At 37.4% G+C, this 24,809-nt stretch overlaps 1 protein-coding gene across 4 annotated transcripts in view; it reads right to left on the bottom strand.

The window, feature by feature from the left end:
• The window catches only part of cadm1a (cell adhesion molecule 1a), a 323,756-nt gene extending 300,824 nt beyond the window's left edge, over positions 1-22,932 (bottom strand). For 2 of the 4 annotated variants that reach the window (XM_067423007.1, XM_067423009.1), the window contains exon 1: positions 22,689-22,839. In XM_067423007.1, the coding sequence (XP_067279108.1) occupies positions 22,689-22,779 (91 nt within the window). In that variant the 5' untranslated portion in view covers positions 22,780-22,839. Of the gene's footprint in view, positions 1-22,688; positions 22,841-22,913 lie in introns of those variants that run through there. The other 2 variants (XM_067423006.1, XM_067423008.1) reach the window with 2 other exon arrangements.
• Positions 22,933-24,809: the final 1,877 nt, after the last annotated feature.

The raw sequence follows: 24,809 nt of genomic DNA, 5'->3' as shown, positions 1-24,809 counted from the left end.
CCGTCACACTCTTAAATCGTGCAGCCGCGGTTCGGTTCCAAAGAATGAAGACGCCAAGAGAGAGAGGGGCAAGGGGGAACAGTGGGCCTTTCATTAAATGGTGAATGAGTCAGGGCTCTTCTGGAGGAGCTGCAGGGTTATGCGTTTGCCGCAACTAAAGCGGTGCCTTCCCCTGTTTACTTTTCAAGGCCACTCGCCACAGTGAAAAACTTTGCTTCGTGCCTTGACCCCCTGCACGCCACTGCCACTCTCTTCTGCATTGTCATGTCCCATCCTCTGGATCTTGATTTGCTTAATTAACACGCTCTGTAAATGCTGAATAGGCTTGCAGGATATAGAAGAAAAATGTAATATGTAATAATTTGTTAAAGAATGTAATATTCGATATGTGAAGGCAGCATTTTACTGCTTAATTTTAGAAAATATATAGCAATGTCATAACAAAGAAACACAAAGTTCTTCACAGCAAACAATCAAAATAAAAGTTCTGTTAAACTTGAAATTGTTACAGAAAATATATTACTTGTGTACAGTAGAATTGAGCTACATCTCATTGTAATAATACTAATGCTAATAATAATGAAAACAACAATAACAATAAATTATATTTTTTAAGGAATAAAATAAAAAATAAAATAAAAAATAACAGTAAACCTTTATTGTGCAGCACTTTGTTTGACATACAAAGTGTTTAATTTCATATGATTAAAAAGATTAATTACTTAACTTTTTTGTGCCAAATAATTATACATGCTTTTTGATTATTACAATTTAATTGAACCATTAAAATGAAATCCAGACAACACAGAATATGGTTTAAAAAAATCGAATAAATAAAACATTTATTTCAATATTTGTTAAACTTTTAATAAATAGTTATTAAATGATCTCATGCTTGTAATGAATTAGACATGCTCTTTGATTACTAAAACTAAATTTTACCAATAAAATTAAGTCCCAAAAAATTATAAGGAAAAAATATTTTTAGAAAAAAAAATAAGCCTTGGATATGGGATATGATAATGCTTTAGGGTTTCAGGTAGGGCTACAAAAGTTTTATTTAAACACAGAAATGAACTCTAAATGTAAAAATATAACACAGCTTTGTCTTCTTGTCACATATATGTAATAGTCATGATTCCATTCTACCCTCTTCTGAATGTGGCGACACGTTTTCTGTTTCTTGAGTATAAAACCATGCAGTTATCGTTCAAGGCCAAGAACGTGGATTCTGCCGTGAGGAAAGGGAAGCTTGTGCCCACAAAAAATCATGCTGGAGGTCACAGAAATTATGTTTCAATTCAGCTTCAGAAAACAACAGAAGACTATGTAAGAGGACAAAACTCTAAAGTTGTTTAAAGCATCATTCTCATAAGGGACACATTAAATTCTTTATGTCAGTATTTGGCTTACTCATTATAACTTATTATAATGCAAGGTGTCATTTTGATATGTGATATGGTTTGTGAAACAATCTTTAGACTTTGCTTAAATGGAAAAGGACTTAAAAAGAGTTTCAAGAGATGAAAGATATCTTTTCAAGTGTTAAACAAGGCTAACCAGACAGTTGACACTGAAGGCGCTTACGTGCAGGATTTATTTCAATATAAATTTCACTAAAATTTTGGTTACACTAATGTATTAAGGGACCATTGTTACAGTGTCACATTAAGTGCTTATTAATATTTAAGGTTAGATAAGGGCTTGGTTTAGGGGGTAGTGGCTTTTAATCATGTATAATTTATAAATGTATAAATGTATAATTGTTAAAAGGTCAAATAAAGTATTTAAGAATTTCTTTGCAGTAGAAAGACAGAAACACTTTATCTTGTAAAATGTGTTCCAATAATCTTTGTAAAAAAAGGATTTTTCACGTGTGGCGCTACTGTCAATGCTATGATCTTGTCAAATTTTTCACTAAACCCGAGCCCTTCAGCCATCTGTAGGCTCTCTGTACCTCTGTAGCAAGATGGTCTGGAAGCAAACAGAGGAAATCCATCACCTCATCCTCCTCAAGCAGCAGTACTCTGTTTTTCAAGCCTGACCACGGTAGGCTGCCATTGGCATCAATACTCAAAGAGAATAGGGAGGAGGGAAGGCAGCTTCTGCTTGAATTAGCGATACTCCATATTCGCCCCAGAGAGCTCTGAAGTCACGGATGTGCAAAGATAGGATTACCGCCAAAGATATTCAAGCCAATCCTCAAACACCCACAATTATGGGCAGAGAGGCACAGCCATATACGCTCATAGAACAGCAGCACTTGATTTACTTTCTTGTGTGCTTATACTGAACACGAATCATTGGCGTTATGCAACACCAGCTGTTGCCTCCCTTCAGTAACTGCTGCGTCAGAGGGAGATCGCCTTGTCGCTCTTAAAGGAAGCCACAATTCTGCTTAATCCTTCCAGTTCCAGCCCTTTAAACCATCAGTGACAACATTCTACATGCACACAAGCATCAACAATGTGTTTAACACAATCTGGAATAAACACCCCTATAGACCCTATACTCTTAGTTCACAATTTACAAATGAATGATACTGACATTGTGGGAGGAAGCCCACTAATTTACAAAATTAAAAATAAATAGGGTTCCATTGAAGCTCTTACATTTAATAGGGCCAATTCAATCATTGCAGACGACCTATTATGCCAATTTTTACAAGATGTAATTTAAGTCTCAGGTGTGCCCAAAATGTGTCTGTGAAGTTTCAATCTACAATTTGCAAACGGCTTGTTCTGAGACTCTTGTTATGATTTATGAGGATTAAAAAAAGAGGAGTGGGTGGATTTTTACCATTAGGGTGGTTGTGTATGCCGACACTTTTATATTCAAACACCATGTAAAAGTGAATTTTGCATAATAGGTCCCCTTTAAAATACTCATTTTATTAGTATACAAGACAAAAGCTATTTCTGTTAACAATATTTTAGCATGGGGAAATAAAAAATAAAAAAAATACTAAAGTAATCAACATTATCCAAACTATTTTGTTGATTGAGTTGAACTTGTACTAAACCCAGAATAATTATTTTACTTCAGCCACAGTGGCTGAGTAACAGTATTTGTAAAAAATGACAATTCCATAGTTGGAAAAAAAAGGTGGGAATAGAAAAGGAAAAGGGGAAGCTTATGTTTTTTGAAGGGAAATCTTATTTTAGCTAGTTAATTCACCACTTCATAGTATGAGCATGGGCTTTTTGTGTGTGTGTCAGCAATACAGTACACGCGTAACACGCCTGAATTATAGATTTCTTGCAAATTAAATCTGCAGGCAGACTGCGTGCTTTAGCCCATTGATAAAACTGAAACCCTGGAAGTTGATGCTTGGCTCTTTGCAGATTTGAGATCAGTCATTCTAATTGTGCACCCTCTGGACCAGAGGGAAGCAAGCATATGTTTTTTTTTTTCTTTTTTCTAAGCATTTTCATCCCGTTTCCATCCCAAAGTAGCAGATTTCTGTGCTCCTAAAGGAACTGCTTCCAAAAAACAACTGTGCTGTGGTAATGCAGACTGAAGCTCTAATTACATTTATGGGCTTGCTTTGCAGAAGTCATAATTATACTACCTTTATTATGCAAATTAATGGGCTGATTTCAAAGAATTAATTACCCTTGTCCAAAATTTGATTGGTAAATGGCTGTTTTCTGGTTCCAGCTATTTTTGTTGCTTTCTTTGTACAGTTTGAGCATTTCAGAATGAATATTCTGAGGAAATCCCTGCAAACCGACTCGGGAAACAGAAGTGATTGCTTCATTTTGACTATCAATACATGCCACTTCCAAAGTGGCAAGATCATTTCTACAACCCCATACTTGTGTGGTTGGAAATGAATAAATAAACAAAATTAAATTAAATTAAATTAAATTAATGCAACCCTTTTCTTATCACATGAGTGCCTTTAATTGGAGTCATTTGCATCGCTCATCTGATAGGACTAACTTAATTTGAAACTCTCTGTTGCTTTTAACCTCCATAGAGCTGAAGAAAATCAGTGGAGTGAAGTGATGCAGCTTTAAGACAAAGACTCAACTCAATGCTTCCTTTTTATTCAGAAGGAGTCCACACAAAAACCCAGCAAATGAAATGCAAGAGCAGAGCAGGCCACAATAGACTGTCTGAATGGGCTGAAAATGAGTTAGCCGAACATAAAGAAGAGGATGAATAAGGATGGACCGCAAGACCCGGTGGATTAGTGGCCAGTGGAGGTGGGGGATTCTGGAACCTAAATGAGAACTCTCAGGCCAATCAAACTCAATCAAACCAAACTCTTAACCTCTGCTGGCAAATGACCTCGAACATAGAAGCGCCTCTTCTCCTTGTGCTCATAATCACGACTTAAGGACTTGAGAGATAATCACATACGCGTTTTTTGTGGAAGGAACATATTTAGACTTTGGGAGAAGTCAATATTTGCCTTTTAAATAGGCCAGAATGTAACAACTCGCCGCATTGTTAGCATAAAGCAAAGTAAGTCAGCGCACATATACGTAGTGGAGATATCTCAATTCGTCACCAAGAATATCATCTAGTAATTTAAGACTTGTCACCTAGGTTTTGTTCTTTCACAGGTGGTTTCACACCATATGTGTGCTATCTGAGAATTGCACATGTAAATGCCTGTAGTGACTACTTTCTATAAAAGCATTAGTAGGCCATACTTTTACTATCTGAGGATGTATGACATTATGAAGCTGTGCCAAACACTTAAGCACATGATAAGCACATCAAGAATGACATTCTGAAATTGTGACAAACACTTAAAGAAAATGTCAAGCGCTTCAGGAGCAGACCGATAGGATACAACAACAATCCTCTGACCATGCTGAGAGACAGCTTGAAAACGTAAGCGGTCTTCTTTTCCACCTATTTAAAATTAACCGTTAGGTATAAGAGATGACAGATTGCACATTTTTCGCTTGCATTCCATAGTTTTTATCTGATAGCAACAAAAAAGAGAGAGACAAACACTAGAAAAGCATAAGCAAATTACTGTGAGGCTTATATCTTCACTAAGCTCATTTTCCACTGAAATGCACTTCCAACATCACAGATAAGGCTAGGAAAACACTCCAAGCTCGACATCTTGTTCTCTGACAGGGTGGATCAGAGCAGAGCTCCTCATGCGCAGATAAGAGGGGGTTAAAGCAAAAATAAAGCCAACACCAATCCCTCAGACTCCCAGTGCGGATGTTGGGTGCACCAGACAGGAGAGCCAAGCCCCCAGAAGGCTTCGTTGGCGATGTTCAGCTGCAGAATTGCTGTAAGTGCCTCGTTAAATGCCGAAACCTGGAAAACAATCGCGTTAATGAGTGAGAATGCCAGACGTCACAATGCATTCAATCCAGCGAGGCTCTGAACCCGGCCTCTGGCTCCTCGGCCACAGCACCAACAACACAATATTACAATTAGCATGCTGATTAGCACCTGCCCAGACTCACTGCGAATCACAGGGGGCTAATGACAAAGTGAGCAGTGTTGTATGTCATGTTCATTGGTAAATATCAACCAAATGGTATTTAGTGTGCCCGCATATGTGCCCTCTTCAACAAAAAGGAATTGTTTAGTTGAAAGCAAGACTGAGGGAGACAGCGGCCACCGGTGTGTCTCATTATTTCCACCCATGTCTGAAAATCAGAGCTGCAAAAAACAAAGTAACAAAGCCTTTAATTGTCCACAACCTATATTTAATGAGCAGCTTCGAGACAAAATGGCCTGTCTGTAATGTTTTATTACTAATGACGCAACTTGCTTTTCATGGAGACTCAAACGATACGCTGAAAATATCTACAGTAACAACAACAGCGGGAATATCTGATGAGGCAAAAAGCGAAGAAACCCTCAGAGGGTGGGTCGGGTACTGGCTTTATATGCCGTTAAAAGGGGATTCCAACCTTGTGAGGTTACTTCATTTACTGTGTTGAGTTTATTTTTTATCACAGCATTGTTTATCACCTCACTTCCTGTTCCCAGTGAATCAATATGCGGTCAATCTCTAGGCAAGGAGAATGCATCGATTTGGTTCTTAAGGCTGTACAACCTTTAATCTCCTAAAACGTAACCGAGCCCCTAATGCTTTGAGGGCACTTTATGCTGGACTGTGCAAAAGCTAAACAGGGCAGGAAATCTATGCACAATCAACAATCCAGGCTCTTACGGCTAACCTAAGGGCAAAAGGTGGAGTGCGTTTTGGCTCTGTTGAGGCAACCTATAAGCGGAGATTTAACTCTTTATTGATTCTCAGCATGAAATTCATTGTATTGGTCATCCATACGTGAGTTTCAATTGCACAATGGTGCATAACAATAATAAAGTGTCACAAGAGGAAATCTAGTGTGAATATTAATGTGAAACACTTTAAAATTGCATTTGCCGCAACTCTGATTTACTGTGAAATGTTTTCTAGTTTTCTACCATGCTTTCCTCTGATTGGGATGCAAGAAGAAAGTAATTATTTCTGTGAAAGAACAAGATGAAGATGATGTTTGGTAATAGGTTCTTCAAGAGGGTTTTTGTGTTAGGCATTGTGAGATGCCAAGGCCATGCTAATGAATATGTACACTGTCCGCTGTTTGATAAAGTTTGAAATTAATTAGTGGCTGCTTAACAACTGAACTCATCAGGCATGTTTTTATGAAACAATACCCCTGAGTGTTTTGGAGAATAATCCAGAAGTTTCAGCTATTATCTATTATAGATGATACAAGCATTAAGTTGGTTCTCATTTTCTATGCATACCGAATTTAACAGCACAATGAGTCACATAATACTCAATTTTATACCAAACTCTGATCAGGCTTTTGTGTCAGATGAGAGAAACTAAAACAACTTCACATTTAAAATCAATGACTTTTCAAAATCAACAATTTTGCAGCATATGCCTTGAGAATAAACAAATACTGTATGTCTATTAGGCAGATGTGTCTCTTTTTCGGCCATTTAAATTATTCACATTTAAATATTCACTTCACAGAAAGTTTTTAACTTGGTCTGAAATTAAAATATAGTGGTAATTGTGTCAACATTTTTTTATTTGGTCTTAGTCCTCAAATGCCATTTTTTTGTTTTATCATATCTAATCAACCTACATTTTTGTCAAATCTTAGTTGGTTATCTTTTTAAGTAACCATTATACACCATGATTCTAATCACAATTATCTTGCTCAAAATTGCTATTTTGTTTACGGAGCATGATTTTTGTCATATGAGAGATTTCTTTCAGACTGCACTTTCAACTATGAGCACAAATCAAGAGAAAGTCATGCAAACCATAGGCATGCTTTTATTTTGAGCATTTTTAACTTCAACTTTTATTTTTAACTTTTAAGTTTCCAGAATAATAAAATAAGGGAACAACAAAAAAGACTTTGTATTGTCACACAGAAGTTGTGTAAGAGCATTTATTCAACAATCACAAACAATATGGTCAAGAGCCATGTGTGGATTTATTACAGTTCACCACTGAGCACGTTTGATTTCAGATTCAGTCGCAGCACACACCACAAATGGCCTCCTGAAGGAACATCGACTGGATGTATTATACTTTAATTTGAGCAGAATATTGCCAAGGAACCACTACATTTTAGCATACATGTTTGTCTGTGTTTTCAAATCATCTGCTATTTTTTCCGCAGTATACGGAGCACATAGTTGCCAGGTTGCGAAGTAAAAAAGTATATTTGTTAAAAGGAAAGCTCAGAAGATCGAAACTACTTAATTGAGTTACTTAAAATATATTAATTCCATGATGTTGAAGTTACATGAACAAATTAATTAAGTTTGTTTAATGCAATTGATTCATGTGGGACCGATGTACACAATTAAATCATGCAAATCAAATGCACTTTTTTTTCAGTGTGCCTGGCACCCCCCATTTTGGCAAGTGGGGAATTTTGACATACCCCACATAAGTAGACACATAAGTAACATATCTAGAAAGTCGACGCTTAAGAGTTTACAATTCAATTCAAGTTTACAATTCAAGCTGTAAATAAATACAGCATGTGAACAGTACTCAATGCTTAAGTGTGATTTCATAAGTGCACATTTTTTATTCTGATCTAGCTTTTTCAATAATCTTTTATAGTAAAAAAAAAAAAAATTATATATAGTACACAGTTGTGTTGTATACAAAAAGTAACACATCTGTGTGTATTTACATGGTAGGGAAAAAATACTAGTGAATGGTTGCTCTATCTCCTTTGTTACAAACATTCTTCCTCCCACCGAAAATTTTTGGCTGAAAATGGCCCAAAAGCGCATTTTCGGTTTTCGGCCGAAAGACTTTTATCGCCGAAACAATACGGCCGAAATGTTGTGATGACGCGAACAGAACTGCTTCACGGATGCCATTTCTCAATGGCCACCAGGACTTGTAGGATTTTATAAAAGCTATTTATTTGTTGTAAAGTGTAATAATCATCTCAGAAAAAAATTAATTCTTCTGTCAGGCGCAGTTGAATAAAGTGCCTTGATCGGTTAAAAGGTTTATCTCACCCCTCTCATATCGATTACAATTTCATTCGGTTTGGGCATTTTTATTCCGATTGAGGTGCTTATATGGAGCAATAGATTGTATAAAAATGCACTATAGATGGCACTTTAAGTTTAATAATAGTTCAATTATGGATATTTCACGTGATGTTCGAATGCATATTCGAATGTTGAATAAAAAGTGACAGCCCTAATTGTTTGTATGACAAATGTTATAATGCAGATGATACAATGTGTTTAGTTCCACAGCCATTTCTAGTAATGATTAAGACAATTTAAAAATGAAACCCCTAATTAAAAAGTTTTAGTTGAATTAATTATAAACATGTTGAGTAACAGTTGAAGTCAAGTTTGAGCCAACTAAAAACTATTAATTCGATTAATTTAAAAAAATTAAGCAAACGTACATTTTAATGTAGAAGTCAAGTTTGAGCCAATTAAAAATATCTAATTCAGGTAACAATTTCTAGAACTAAATTGAGTGAACTTAAAAAAAATCTGTGGAACTAGTTACTAAATTATAATTAGTTAAAAGCACTTGAATTTTTTTACAGTGCAGAAATTCACAAATCTGTAATAAAACTTCAATGGATCTACAGAGGATCATTTCCAGCTTTCTAGACACTCATTCTTCCCTCTTGCCATCTGCTGAGAAAACATGAATAAGTGGGTGCATTATTTAGCAATTAACAAAAAGTACACTAAGTGGGTGATTTTAATGATTTATGAACTTCTTTTTGCTGGAAATGACATTATTGCAGGACCCAAATAGGAACTCGACAAGGGTTTATTGGTTGGCACAAGACTGAAGCACATTTATTTGGTCTGCCTAAACAGGAAATGACACAGAACATACATTATACAGCACGAAAAATCATGTGAGCGTAACAAAACTCAAACAGAATCAGGGTAGTACAAAGTATCCACCTACACCACATTCAATGCACTATCACTCCCCATTAGCGACTACACGCACACCCCACTCTTAGCACTTTATCATGGTCCTTAAATAGGACTGTGGAATTATAAAGGAAGTCATTAGATTTAATTAGACCAATTAGACCCAAATTGGAACAGAATGATGCGGGTGCATGCCACCAAACAACATGGCAACGATACAGTGAATCCTAATTGAAGTGCAGACTAGACAGAGGAAGGGATAAAAAAACAAACGGCAACAGGCACATTTACAACTAAAATGTAGCCTCAAAAGCAGAAGAGACCCCATGTCCGACCCATATATGCATGCATCAAGCTCACAGAAAAATGGGGACCACACAGCCTTTTTTGTGATTGGCAGTGTTTAGAAGAAAATTACAGGCCTCCCTCCCCACAGGTTCAGCTGATTATTCTCAAAAGACAAGCCGAGCTGCACCATAATCTCTGTGTTTCCATAGGGTCCTGATTGTAGCACAGCCCTGGAAGTTTGATAGAGCAAACTTCAAAGGAATGAGCGAGGTAAGGTGCCTGCTCTCTCGGGATTGCGGTTGTGCAGGCGAGGGTATCGAAGCATGAATTATCTATTAGTGTGACTGATATTACAGCAGGGGCCCTATTTTGAGACTGAAATAGACATATATATCATGAACTTGTGGCTGCATGGCATTTTTTTTTTGCTGCCGCTAAAGGCTGATAATCTAACGGTGTCATTAGACCACTCTTATTAGACCAGATTCGATGAGCCATGGATGCACATAAATGGTACACATGTCAAAACACACAGCACTATTGAAATTTATATCCACAAAAATACACATCTTTAAAAAAAAAAGGTCTATTCATGCTGGGAAAGTACTAGTGAATCCCTTATATGCAGTAAAACCTTAATATTTTATATCATCTAAGACTTTACCTTTCTATAAAAATAAGCATGAAGACAAAAATGCCAACTGAACAAGCTTTTTTTACTTTTTTTTTTTAGACAAATTTCAAAGAAATGTTGGAGGAATCTCAAAGATCTGCAATAATATTCAGTGTGCACAGGCTCGGCATTTGGCAGACAGTTGCGCTTGAAGAGAAGGTACTAGATGATCCAAGAAAAACACTGTTGAATCCCCCACCAACCCCTTTCACAACAATGTACACAAAACCAAACACTTAACAGCCACAATTTGCAGAACACAATAACTAGCTCAGCACATCACTTACGTATACTCTATAATTTTCAAGCTGTGAAACGAGACCCTGTGGAATTAAAATATGGCATTTGTATGGATGGAGATAGTATTTTTGTCATCAATCACCACTTGCTTTGTGGACAACAATACCAACTGCTTTGCAATACCACTGGGAAATGAAGCCAAACGTTCCACCATCTCTTCAAACTTTCATTTCATCGTTTTCCCCTCGGTCTCTGTATCTGCTTTATGTTCATCTGACTCGAATTCCACATGCTACTGTATGGCCTGTCGAACAGTAATCTTCCAATGCTGCAACAATTTCCTCTTAGAGGAGGAGGTTGGTCTGAAAGGGTAGCTGGCCCTCGTATCTGTGCCTTCTGTCTTGTTGCTGTTCAGGGATGACTGTCTAACCTAAAAAAAAAGCCAGATGGCTTCTTTAACTAAGCTCTTGTCTGAAGCCCAAACATGTCTGTAGTCAGCACAGTAGGAGAACAAAAGAAGAACCCCTCAGATAACAGGATTAATAAATCCAGATTGGGAAGATTTTGTCTACATGGCATAAGCACACATGAGGAGGGATGCTAGTCCGTTGCATGAGCTTTTAAGACCCTAAGGCAAGCTAATTTGCCTTTCTTCATCACACTTATCACTAAACCGTATCAAGTATTTAAGAATCCACAAATCAGTGGATTAGAAATCCTAGCAAAAAAGATATTTAAACAAATGTTAATTTATGTGAAACAACATTGGTGACCAGAAATGTGAAAGTCTAGTTAAACTATATGTATTATATGTATATACTGTATAAAAAAATATATTTTATGTTGTAGATATAGCCGGTAACTTTAAAGCTACACTTTGTGATATTTTCCCCCATCTAGGTGAAAAGGTATATGACCAGACCATCCAGTGAATATTAGTTTCTGTTCCTCTCAATTCCAATTTAGTTTTAACTCCTACGGTGGCCGATTTAGTCCAAGATTAACACGGCATTCCAGTTCGATCTCGTCCATGAGTTTTCCTTCAAGTGATGAGGTTACTTTAGAAAACTATTATAATTTGCAGTTATTTAATTTGTCAGTTAAAGGTGGGGTAAGTGCTATCTGGTAACCGTTGTTGATATTTCAAATCACCAAAAAAACACGCCCCTACCCCCAAAAGGTTCTCGCCCCTATTTTGATAGCTCAGCCCCACACATACATAAACCCAGGCAATGACTACGGCAGAATCTCTGCGTAATTAATCCAGGTCAAATATTCAATGAAAAAGTAATCCCTTTTATCACAAACACAAACTGTTCTTACAAACAACTCGATAGTACGCGAGCACGAGTCCAACTAACGAACATATTACAATTATGACAAGATTAGCGTTATAGCGATCACAAAACACAAACTGTTCTCATGAACAACTCGATAGAACACGCGCCGACAGTCCAGCTAACGACATATTACAATTATGACATGATTAGAGTTAAAGCGATCACAAAAACACAAACTGTTCTCAAAAAAACAACTCGATAGAACACGAGCACGAGTCCAACTAACGACATATTACAATTATTACAAGATTAGAGCTATAGTGATCACAAAAACACAAACTGTTCTCATGAACAACTCTATAGAACACAAGCACGACAGCCCAGCTAACGATAGATCACAATTATGACCAGATAAGGGTTATATAGTTAATAAAAAGAGGAAACAAACATATATTAGGAATATAGTATCTTACTTGTTGGACACATTTTGTGAGCTGATGCTTGAAGCACACAGTGAGGAGATTTAGATGCTCCATACGGTGTGGAAATGAACGGGCCTTTATCACCACTGAAGTGAGACACAATACGATCGCAAATGGACTAACAAGCAAACATGAGACACGAGCTGACAGCTATCTATCAGGTTCCCAGATGAATGCAAGCTAATTGTAATAAAGAAACTTTTATCAGTGCTATCGTTATTCTGTATATTGTACGACATCACTAGCGTAAGGCAAAGTTTACATTGTAGGCTACATAATTTTCTCCGTGAGCAGAGATCAGTTGATGTGACGGAGGTGTGAGGGAGAGCTAGAGGTACGCGAAGCTTAAATTTATGGGTATGTTCCTTTTTGGCTAATGTACTTTCAAGATGGAGGGGCAACATGGCGACCAGCATTCGAACCCCTCACCCGTATGTTTTTTCAATGGCATATTATAAACTTAAGAGAATACTTTATTACTTGAAGAAAGTAAATATACATTAATGAGCACATGTATTTTTGAAATAACTAAGTGTTTTTAGCTAAGAATAAACTAAAAAACTTACAAAGTGTAGCTTTAAGGTATAATGTTTTTTGCAATGTTTTTTGAAAGAAGTTTAAAAGATCAAAAGTATTTGATCAAATATACAGTGAAACAATAATAATGCACTTTTAGATGTCGCTGTCGATTAACAATACTGTAAAAACCTACAGTACAATACCACACTTCTACATTTCAGTAAAATACCATAATTCATATTCTGGGTAATTTTGATTGAGCGTTTTTACAGTTGGGGTGTGCGATGTTGACACCCAAAAATGTATTATATTTTAATTCACCATTTTTCTCTTATGGGGTCTGTTTATCATTATTGTGCTGTGGATAACAGGTTGTCATATGCGTCAGTGTGTGGCATGCTTTTGTTACAGTTTCCCCATATATGGGGAGAAGTGTACTGCCAGATAAGGTGAGAGCAAAAAGATCAGGATGGTGGTGCAGAGTGATGGCCTTCAATCCGCATGTCAACAGGGCAACAGCTTCATTTGGTCCTTAACGGTGTTTAAATGGAAGACTTCACACTGAGGGTCAGTGACCTGTTTGCCACCACCAACATGCCCTACAGGTAGAGGACAGGGTTAAGGTTATGGAACACATTGTTGTTGTTTTTTTGCTAACTTGTGGAATTTAAGATAAAATCAATCTCTCTCTTGAGACAGTGGTTCCCAACCCAGCAATCAAGTTCCCCTCTCTTACAGGTGTTTATTTTAATTATATTCTTGCACACTTAAAGGGATAGTTCCCCCAAAACTGAAAATGTGATGTTTATCTGCATGCCTACAGTGCATCCAACATGTAGGCATCTTTGTTTCTTCAGTAGAACACAAATGAAGATTTTTTTTCTCCTCTTTTTATGCTCCCGTCACATGGCCGTGAGACGAGACCGGTGTGCCATGCAGCTGGCACTCGTCAACACTAATCACTGGCCCGCTCTCGCGGCCCCTCGCCCCGCTGCCTGTCACACCACACCGATTTTTGCCCCGATTTAGAGTCACCGATAGGTTTTGTGAAATCGCCAACAAATGCCCGAGATCACAGGCAAATTGGTGCTCGTGCACGCGAGTGACAATCACGCAGTGTGAATAATCAAAGACGCGATCAGAGAGAATCGCCGACGAGTCGCCGACGCCGGTGAGATATTTGGCATGCTAAATATCTGGGCCTGTCAGCGATTCAAACTCCTGCTGTGTGAACAGCGTTCTGACTGAAAATTACACCGACAGCCAATGAGAGAGTGAGATACAGGGCAGCAGGAGGTTCAGGGAGGAGTTATAGAGCAGAATTTCAGTATTTTAATAGATATATTTACAATTCTATCAAACAGAAACAAAGGCCAAACATTTGCACATCCAGCCACAGCAGCAGCACATTAAAAATTGTTTATTTACCTCAAACTGTCTTTGCAGAACACAATCCTGGCTCCCTCTGTCTCTCCAACAATTTCTTCCGCCATAATATTTTTTTCTTTTTCTCCACAAATCAGCGCACATACAATTTGAAGCAAACTTTGTGCAGTTTATCATTTTTAATAACAATTCCAAGTCTCGCGTGAGAACTCCGGTCTGCCGCACGTGTGATCTCGCGTTGTTTACTTGTCACATCGTACGTGTAATTGGGAAACGTAGTATGGGCACCGGAGAGAGAGAGAGTTGTTGGCGATTCTTCCTCTTGTTTAGTCATGCAGTGTGAACTTCTCTGTCGTCAAACCATCGTGCAGTGTGAACACAGCAGTGACTGAATGATATAGTCATGCAGTATGAAAAGAGCAGTGACCCGACGAGTTTGAAAATCGTGCAGTCTGAATTAGACTTAAGGGTGCTGGGCCGCGCCCGCCTTTAAAATTCGAACACATTCAATGAGTGTACACACACACACCGGTGGCGGCATTCAATGCCTGTCCGAGGCGACTCAGGAAGTTGTTTAAAATCCTGCCGTGCCACAGAGCACCATTTCAAGGTTTTATATTAAATTTATATTATCCCTATATAAATCGTCAATGTATACTGATTTCACCCTGTGCTACAAGATCGTGCAGCTCTTCTGTCAGAAATCGATTCAAAATTGAGCTCGCACGTATATGTGCACGTCTGGTGTGAGGTCCTGAGACACGGCGCTGATCTTCGTGTGCGGTGTGCCTTTAGCTTCTCTTTTCCTCTCTAGGTAGGTATTTTTTTTAGGTTTATTAGGTTTAGTTCATTAGTAGACTAGTATCGTTCCCCTCCCAACCCATTCACACACACATAGATGATTCGACTATCGGTCGACCATAGAAAGATTCGACAATTCTGATTCGAATGTGTAAATCCGTAAATCCTAAATCGAGACCAATAATATTTAGTAGTAATGTATCAATAAAGAATATCACAGTAGTAAAATACAGTAGAAATTTCAAATGACAAAATACAGTAAAATAATTAAGTTATTCACTATACTGTAAATTAGTAATAAGCTAAAAGTCCTGTAAATTACTGTGATAAGCGGGGTTATGGTTATCACAGAATAAACCAAGAGTGAGTGATTAAAGAGTGATGAAAGATCGTGATAACCCTGTCGTTGAAGAATAGAAAGTTTAAAAGAACAGCATTTATTTGAAAGAAAAATGTGTAGGCCTATATAAACATGCGGACATCAAACTTTTGATTGGTAATGTGTCTATATTCTCCAGATTTGAAATGGTCCAATGTTAAGAACCAACCCACGTAACAAAATCAGCAAATAAACATCTGGTATTCGCCAAAGTGCAAAATGATCACGCATGACCTGTAAATTTCCACATTCCAATTTGCAGGTCTGACTCATTCGCTGATTCAGTGCTCGAGCGTCGCTGTGAAATGAACACGACTTACGAGGATAACTACCCTCATAATAACCACACCACAAAAAGGAACATTCACGCATTAATGGTGCCACTTGATTCTTAAGTGGTCAAACAGCACACATAAAGAAACTTCAAAAGAAGCTCAGCAATAATTATAATGCTGCATAGGACAGTTCCTTCCTGCTCCAAAGGAGACCCTGGGAATTCTATGCTGAAATAAACTAAATCTCCCTAGGCCTGGAATCTCTTCTTTATGTAAAAAGCACAATAACATGTCTTTGCTGATGGACAAATCTGACGGGGACATCAGTGGATGACAAAAATGACTGAAAGCAGCTTATTCCCAAACACTATTGCGAGTCCATCAATGTGCTGTGAGTGACCGGATTACTGAATATCTGTTCAGGCAGTGCATAAAAACACATGATTACAGTCATTTGGGGCTCGGTATCTGCTTTTCTATATTAAAGATGAACAGATTCTCTACATCACTGTTTTAATGTGTAACAATATGTATTTTTCCATAATATCCATGTTTTCATAAACATATCCTTCTCTCATATATTCCTATCAATTTGTTTGCAGTAAAGAGAACAAAAATCCTACAACCATCTGTCTAGCTCATTTGTACAAAGCCCCTAACTGTAAACAGTCTGTGATTACTGACTATATTTTAGGGATAGTCACTATTTTCACAACACCATTTTGTTTCTTTCCCTGCATGGACAAGTAATACACCACTTGACTTCACTTAAGATTTATAAGCTATACGACTGCTCTTTTGGCACAAACTGCACAAAAAAACAACCAATTTCCTTAAAACCTTTCAAGGGAATCCAGATCTATAATAACAGTTAAATTTTATTCTGACCTGCCTTTGATACTGCCATGAAAACCACGATCCCTGCAGCAAGTTAACAAATACAAACACTATTTTTAATCTGATGTTGACCTAAGACATGACACTTCCAGAGTGCTGAGGAACTCTTTCCGTGGGGTTAGATGAATCGCTGATCACCCCAGTGGGCCACCGTACTGCATTTCACCAGACACTGAGAGATTACAGCCTGACCTATTTTGTTTTATTAGGAAAAAAGAATCCTTTTGACATAGTAGGTCAGAGGAGCCGGTGCAAATGGCTAAATATTTCCATTGTAAAACAAATATTGCCTGTATGCACTGCCCTTCACATTTGCTCTTTAAGTGTCACCTGATCAAACAATTAATAAACTCTAAGGTAGTGTGAAGGGGATAGAATGATGAGTGTCAGCAAAGTTGATATAAAGCCCTGGCGATCCTAAATAACTAGATGAAATGGGGAGTGAGATACAAATTGTAATGTACCCAATGATTCAATGTCAGAAGACAATAAAATGACAAGCGCGAAAAATAGGCTCGCCCGAGCGCTTGTGCATTGGCTGTAATGAATGGACTGAAACTCCAAAAGATTGCGTGCACATTTATCTTTTTGTCTGCATGCTGCGACTCTAAGCTACAAAAAGCTCTGAACAATACAAGCTGTGAACAAAGAGAACTATCAAAGAACAAATTGTTATCCAGAAAGAAGAGCCAACAACTTCCAAGCCATTTAACATCTTCAATGGATCCAACAAGTTCAATTCTTGCTGGATGGACCAAATATGTAATCCAGCATCTTGAGATTTCCGAACTATGAACAGACCAACCTCTAAGCATTTGACTTTGTTGTGATTTCTGAACCAAAGAGTCCTCTTTTATCTTCCTGTGTACTGCAAGAGGAAAAACTCATTGGTGTTTATCAGAGAGCACTAAATCCTTATTTGTACAGCTAGAAAATAAATGGATCTACTTCCCAAGGGACCTTACTTTATGATAACAGAGTATATCTCCTGTCTCTTGATGGGGAATAGTTATATTGAGAAAAGAGCAGTGTTTAACCTCATACACAAGACTTCTGAGTAGGTGAATTGGTCTTAATGGTAATGCTAATGGGTGCTGATAATCTCTATTTAATGAGAACTTTCTCAGTGTGAGCTGCAATATAATAATGATGTGAAACTGCTCCATAAGCAGCTCTCCAACACAGGATGGAAAGTGGGAAGTTGCAGTGGTGCTGCGTTTATTTGACCCTTTGGTTCATCGGCTGTCTACAAAACAATTTCACAGTCACATTGAACATTGAAAAACCGTCTCAGTTTCCACCAAGCACCAAGGTGCGGCTGCATAATGACAGATTATAAATAATGTTCAATGATTGAAAGAAATCTGCCTTTTTCCTGCCTCTAAATTGAAAGAAAACAAATATATTATAGATAAATGTGTAAAATGAATATTTATCTGATAATGTAGATTACGATACAAATTAATAAAAACTTTACCTAGAAAAGTTTGAGAACTGCTAAAATGCAATTCCGTGTCTGCAGCACTTTTTAAAAGCGCATTTCATTTGATAGTCATCTTTTGGGTGATACATGGAGCAGCTGATAGCATGACAATGGGTTCTTGGGGATTCTCTTACTCAGCAAACAAGCATCCCAGTTTGCCTCCTGTAGAATAAAGCATCCTTGTTGGATGTTTCACCCCAACAAAGAGCAATTTAGAAGAAATTAGGATCAAGCGACTCGTATGCTGGTCAGCATGTATTTCGCCTTCGGGGCCTCCATTGTGTAGAAACAAGGGAATGCCATTACAGAATTTTAATCAAGACACAACAGCCTTTATTTACTGAAATACATAATTTAAAGCATGAGCCATGTCCACAATGGGTTTGAATAGAGGCTTTTGTCTTTGTCAAAGTCAATGAGTTCATTGATCATCTAGTGGTTGAGTCTTGTATTGCTTTCAGCATCTTGACTCATCAATCATTATCATCACGTCTGTGAGTATAGCATTAGGCCGAGGCAAATAACCTGACCTTTGCTTATCTAAAGGAATTTTCTCCAATTCAAAACTAAAACAATCCCGACAACAATTTATTGCTCGCAGATTTTCTAATCATGACACGTACCGTACAGTATTTCACTTTCAGTTACCAAATAATAGAGCCAAGCTATAAACTAAGGCTAAGCAACTGAGCAAAATGGTTTCTAATAGAAATTTACACCAAAGAATGTCTGTCATCCCCTCACACACATATATCCTAACAAAAACATTACCAATAACACCAGTAATCTCTCTAGATACAGCCCAAACTGAAAGAATTAAGAGAGCTCTTGTCTCTCCTTGCGCTGTCATTTTTACAGAGCAAAGCAACCAATCAATAGCGAGGCGGGCATGGCAGATTCCAGCCGTAATCCTCAAAATATTCTTATGTGGATTAGCTTCTCCCCTAGCCATTTTCATTTTCACTCTGTAAGGTATTAGTCTGACAGCCAAGTGGAGCAAAACAAATAATACACACTTCAACTGGAAAGAAACGTCTAATAACAGCAACCTGGTTAAGCTGATGCTTGCCTTTTTTCATATAAACTTATTTGCTGCAGGCCCTAAACAAATTATATGTGCTATATGGTGTTGTGTGCTAAACGTTCATCTGATTTGAAAACATTATCGCTGGCTAATGGAAACTAAGGGATTCCCTGAAATATGAGGCTATTGTCAAAGCAGGGCTGTTAAGCATAAGCCTCTGTCCTTTACATTCAACGGAAACACAAAGGCACAATTAAACAACGCTTAAAGCCTCCAAACAATAGGAAAAGAAGATACATTGCATTTAAAGAGTCAAAGTGGGTAGTAAGAGTAAACTGATGGAGATTTTGTGCAAGCTAGGGAGCAAAAGTGATGGTTAGATGGAAATGCTAGTAGTCACATTATGAAGGCATATTAGCATAATTATAAGGGTTAAAATATATATTATAGAGTGGTGGCCAAAATAATTAGAACACTCTGCATCTGGGAGTTATCTTATTGCGCCTGGATTTATTTTCCAAGAGGACCCAAAACATTCTTCCAATTATTGCCGGAATTACCTGTGACAAAAGGAATCTGCTGGAACATTGAAAATGATGGAAAGGCCATCTCAAATTCTGAACCCCAACCACATCGAGCACTTTTGGGGCAAGTTGGAAACTAAACTTAACAGATCTAACTGTACACTCAAAGGAAAGCCTTTGGCTTCAGTTGCAGAAGGCATGGGATAACATTAGTGTAGAAGTCCTCAGAGGAAATATACTGACACTATGCCAGAGAGATGCTGCTGTAATTTTGCTGCAAAGGGTGGACATATCATGGCTATCAAAATCCAGTGTTCTGTATTTTGCGTGCGTGAGTTTTTGTTGTAGGTGGCTATTGTAGATGGCTATTGTAGATGGCTATAAAAAAATAAAAATAAAATATAAAAAACTTGTGTACTGTGCTAATTAATTGAGACTTCTTACAGCTCTTACAGGTTGTTGGCCTTGTTTGTTTCGTTGCTTCTATTGCTCTCACCTTTTTTGTAAGTCGCTTTGGATAAAAGCGTCTGCTAAATGATTAAATGTAAATGTAAAATGTACATACCAAATATTAAAGTTAAAAGTGGATAAAACAGTATGACTCACTTCATCTGATATTTGATGGTCAGTGCAACCATTTGCATGTTTCATGAACATTATTAAATTAAATCATGTTTTGGAGGCAAAAACGGTCAATATTTTCAGATTTGTCAGGTGTTCTCATAATTTTGGCCACCACTGTAAGTCAAAAGGATAATTACACAAATGCTTGTTTTCTCTAACAGTGATTTAGAGTGCTAATGCAAACAGATATCAAACCCTATATCATATATCATAATATTTTGATATGATGATATAATAAACACAATAAGATCACAGTTATAAATGCAGACAAGAGTCAACTATTTAATGAGCATAGATATGCCCATACGTAATATGCCAGAGTTTTTGTTAAAAAAAATATTGACTGCCACCTACACAGCTGTTCAAGTAATGATAGACTAACCACAAAAGGCAGAAATAACTGTATTACTCATCTCATTATGACTCCACTAAAAGACAAGTGGTGACAGATCAAATAATAGATATCATTGAGACAGGGCTATATCAGAATGACTGCAAGATCACTATAATAGTTCGATGTCTATTGCGCAAAAAAAACCCAAAAAAAAAACAATCTTTCTATGAGGAAATCAGAAACTTAGATAAGAAAACCGGTTTGTCATGCTATATCTCTTAGCACTATCTCTGTCACCAATCAACGCAAAGAAACGCATAAGGTTAAGGTAAAGAAAGTCCTTTGTTTTGACACGATGCGTTTTTTCTATCACGGACTATTTTTCCTACAAAAGTGAAAGGAGCTTCATGATTGCACACGTTGTACGAGCATTGTTCTCCGGAGGGGTACAGTCATATAGACACCATATAGGCTACTGCAAAGTGCAAACGAGCGACGCGACGTGGCGAACGTCCAACCTCCAAGTTCGACGCAAAGGGACACAACTACGCTCCCGAAGAGATGCTTGCATTAAATGCGGCGTCCGAGCAGAAGCAGCGCGAGCGTCGAGCAAAGATGTTATTATTTTACCAAGCGAAAAGACCTGCACTTGTTGACTCCGTTTGAACACTACGACTTCTGTTGACAATAACGCATAAAATACTCTTCTACAAACAACATTCTATAAAGAATGCGGAGATGAAAGATACGAGGGGGGTTAATAAACGGCCAGTCTGTTACTTGGTGACTGCGTAATGACGGAGGAAATCTTGGCAGTGCCACGAGCAACAAAACATTCCCTCAGCAGCTTAGACAATGCGAATTATTCGAATGTTTTCAAAAAGTGAGGTGTTTGTTTAAAACATAGCTTTCACAGCTCCTAAAGTTCGCAATTTGAGCATGTACATGGGAAGTGAGAACAGTATAGAGAAACAGCGCGGGGATGCTGCCAGTTCAGAGCGAGCGGTCACACTCATTTGCGCTACTCTGACTTAAAGGGACAGACCATACAAAAATGACATTTCTGTCATTTATTCACCCTCATGTTGTTCCATGTGGAGTCCCAAAGCTGTAAGAGTATTTTTCTTTTTGCGTGGAAAAAAAGGAAGACGCAAAATGTTAGGGACTCACTGACAGCCTCGGTCACCATTCACTTTCATTGTATCTTTTTTCCAGAGAATAAAAATGAATGGTGACTGAGGCTGTCATTCTGCCTAACGTCTTCTTTTGTGTTCCAGTGAAGACAGATTTGAAAGAACGGTGAAGAGCAAATGACGACCATTTAAATTTTAGGAGAACAGTCACTTTAAAACAAAAACAATGTTTTTTTGTGACAAACAAAAGGCGTTAGTAGGCTAGCTTATTTCTAAACTTTAAGGAACTGCGAGCTGTATGAAGCCATTGCATCGCAGCCCGTGATTGCATCCTGTATCTTTTCACAATCCATAACAATGACTTGCAAACTCGGCTCAAAAAGACTGCGATTAATAAAATTTGATTCGAGAACCACACATATGAACAGTTTAATGTTAACTAAAAGAAACATCAGTTGATAAACAAATCCATTACATTAATCCATTGAAACAGAAGCTGTTATTTCAGAACGACGCTGCGTCCAAAAAGGTCATGCTCCGCTCTCCAAAAGGCTGCTAATATCGCCAAATAATATTTACAATGTAGGCTATCTAGTTCTATCCCTACCGCAAGTAGTTTGCTGGTAAAACAATTTTAGTTTCTTGTAAGGACGAGAAACATCCCGTTTCTCCCGCACGAGAGACCCGCAGCAAAAGCAACTGGGCAACATCTGCGGACTTAATCGCGTCAAAGTTAACAGAAATGACCAGAAAACACACATTTCACACGAACGCTTCAGTTTCAACAACACGTATGTAACTTTGTAACCCGTCGGTACTTTGAACAGTCACTTTGAATCAAGACGCCACACTGTGTACAAATCTCCGCACGCGGCGAAATGTCCGTCGCGCTGGCTCAGCCATTTGTGCCTTAAAATACAAGCAGATGAATGCAAAAGCACCGTTCCTACCTGTATGGATAGCTGCCGAAATGGTGAATAAAAGGAGGAGAGTAGCGAGAGATCCGTTGCTCGTGTTCGCCATGTTGGACACCTGCTTCATTCTGAAGCTCGTGAGTGAGTTGAGCTTCACCTAGAGCAACGGGAGCTGCGCGTTATGTGATGCTGGGAAAGGGCGGGAACAAATACCCATTCAAAAAGAACGTCAATGCATTGAATACAATCCTTATAGCCTACCGAGCCGAGTCTCTTGATATTATTGAAGGATAATTTTTGTGTAGCAATGTAAAAGGCAAATTTGTTTGTTTCTGGAAAAACACCCTGTTGATCAGAAGAAAGCTGCCTCCCTGTCCCTCTCCACAACAAGTGCCATGGTAACCATATCGTTTCCGGCAGAATGCCACAGTGCTGTTACTATAGGCTACAGTTAGTCTACTGTGTTTATTGTTAATACAATAATAGGCCTAACATAAACATATTTACCATTTAAGCAGGAACCTACTATGGGTAAACTGTTCACAATGTAACAATATAAGGTCAGAGAAAAAGAGTGCCTCTAGTGGCATTACCTCTGTCTCTTCTCTTTCTGTTTCACTTTCAATTTTACTTTCTCAGAGAGAGAGAGAGAGAGAGAGAGAGAGAGAGAGAGAGAGAGAGAGAGAGAGAGAGAGAGAGAGAGAGAGAGAGAGAGAGAGAGAGAGAGAGAGAGAGAGAGAGAGATACTTGCAGAACCTAAAGGATTTTCTCGAACAACATCAGTTTAACTGCGCAGGACAAACAAGGGGCTCATGAACAACCATCGCAAAACAAAAACAAAAACAGTCCTGGATCATCCAGGTAAAACAACAAGGTCTAATAAGAATCAAGGGTACGTAAACTTTTGAAAATTAACTTTTTATATATAAATTCTGCTATTTTTATTTAAAAAAATGTGTCTTGTGGACCATATGTAAACATATTTTATTTAAAATATCTTATTCAGGACAGTAACAAAAACGATAACACTTTAGAATAATGGTCATTGGTTAACATTAGTTAACTGCATTAGTTAACATGAACTAATAATTAAATGCACTTATAAAGCATTCATTTTTCTTTGATTTTATATATTAATCCTTATTGAAATTACATTTTCTACCAACAAACAAAACTAAAAGGCAGTAACTGCATTTTTGGTAAAAAATGAGTTCTCATTTTCATGACATTCCAGCATCCTTATGTGACAAAACATCTTATCTCAAATGTGTGTCGTTTTGGAGAAAAATGGTAGTTGTTTGTACAGTAAATGCAAAAAGCTCTATAGTGAAACAAAGTATGCGTATACAGTAACATCCATTACTGTATTCTGGTTATGTTTAACCTAACAAAAAATAACCATGTTGCTCCATGGTGAAATTAATGTTTCCATGGTGAACACACATACTATATAGAATAGAATAGAATAGAATAGAATAGAATAGAATAGAATAGAATAGAATAGAATAGAATAGAAACACAGCTATTGCTCTAACAGTTATTTTTTATTTTCAAAATGTATAATTATTATCATATATGTTTCTTGAGCAGCAAACATCATGTTGTGAAGGATCACGTGACACTGAAGAGTGGAGTAATGATGCTGAAAATTCAGCTTTTCATTATTGAAATTAAAAAAAAAAACAGTCATTTTATATTTTAATAAAATTTCATAATATTACTTTTTTTGTAGTTTTAATAAAATAAATGCAGCCTTGGTGAGCAGAAGAGACATCTTCTAAAAGCATTACAAATCTTACCGATCAAAAACGTTTGAAAGGATTGAAAAAGATATACTGCAAGTGCACTCAACTTTTTGAATGGCACAGGAATAAAACAGGTAAGGAATTTTAAATCCACTCTACCATTATTCAAATAATACACATTTGAACTTGAAAAATGACTTATTTGACTCTGGACATAAAGATGAAATAAAATGAAAGAAAATAAATGTATGGGAAAAAAAGTTTTAGAAATATAAAAGTGAAAGTCTTGAATTTGACACGCACTGTGATTAATCAATTCAAAAGTACTCAGAGAAAAAAAAAATCCTGTTAGATATCTCTTCCCAATATAAAAGGGACTTCTCATCAACATAATTATGTTGACTTTTTAATA

Source organism: Pseudorasbora parva, chromosome 18, assembly GCF_024679245.1.
Source record: "Pseudorasbora parva isolate DD20220531a chromosome 18, ASM2467924v1, whole genome shotgun sequence".
Taxonomy (NCBI): domain Eukaryota; kingdom Metazoa; phylum Chordata; class Actinopteri; order Cypriniformes; family Gobionidae; genus Pseudorasbora; species Pseudorasbora parva.
This window is presented reverse-complemented; position numbering and strand designations above follow the sequence as displayed.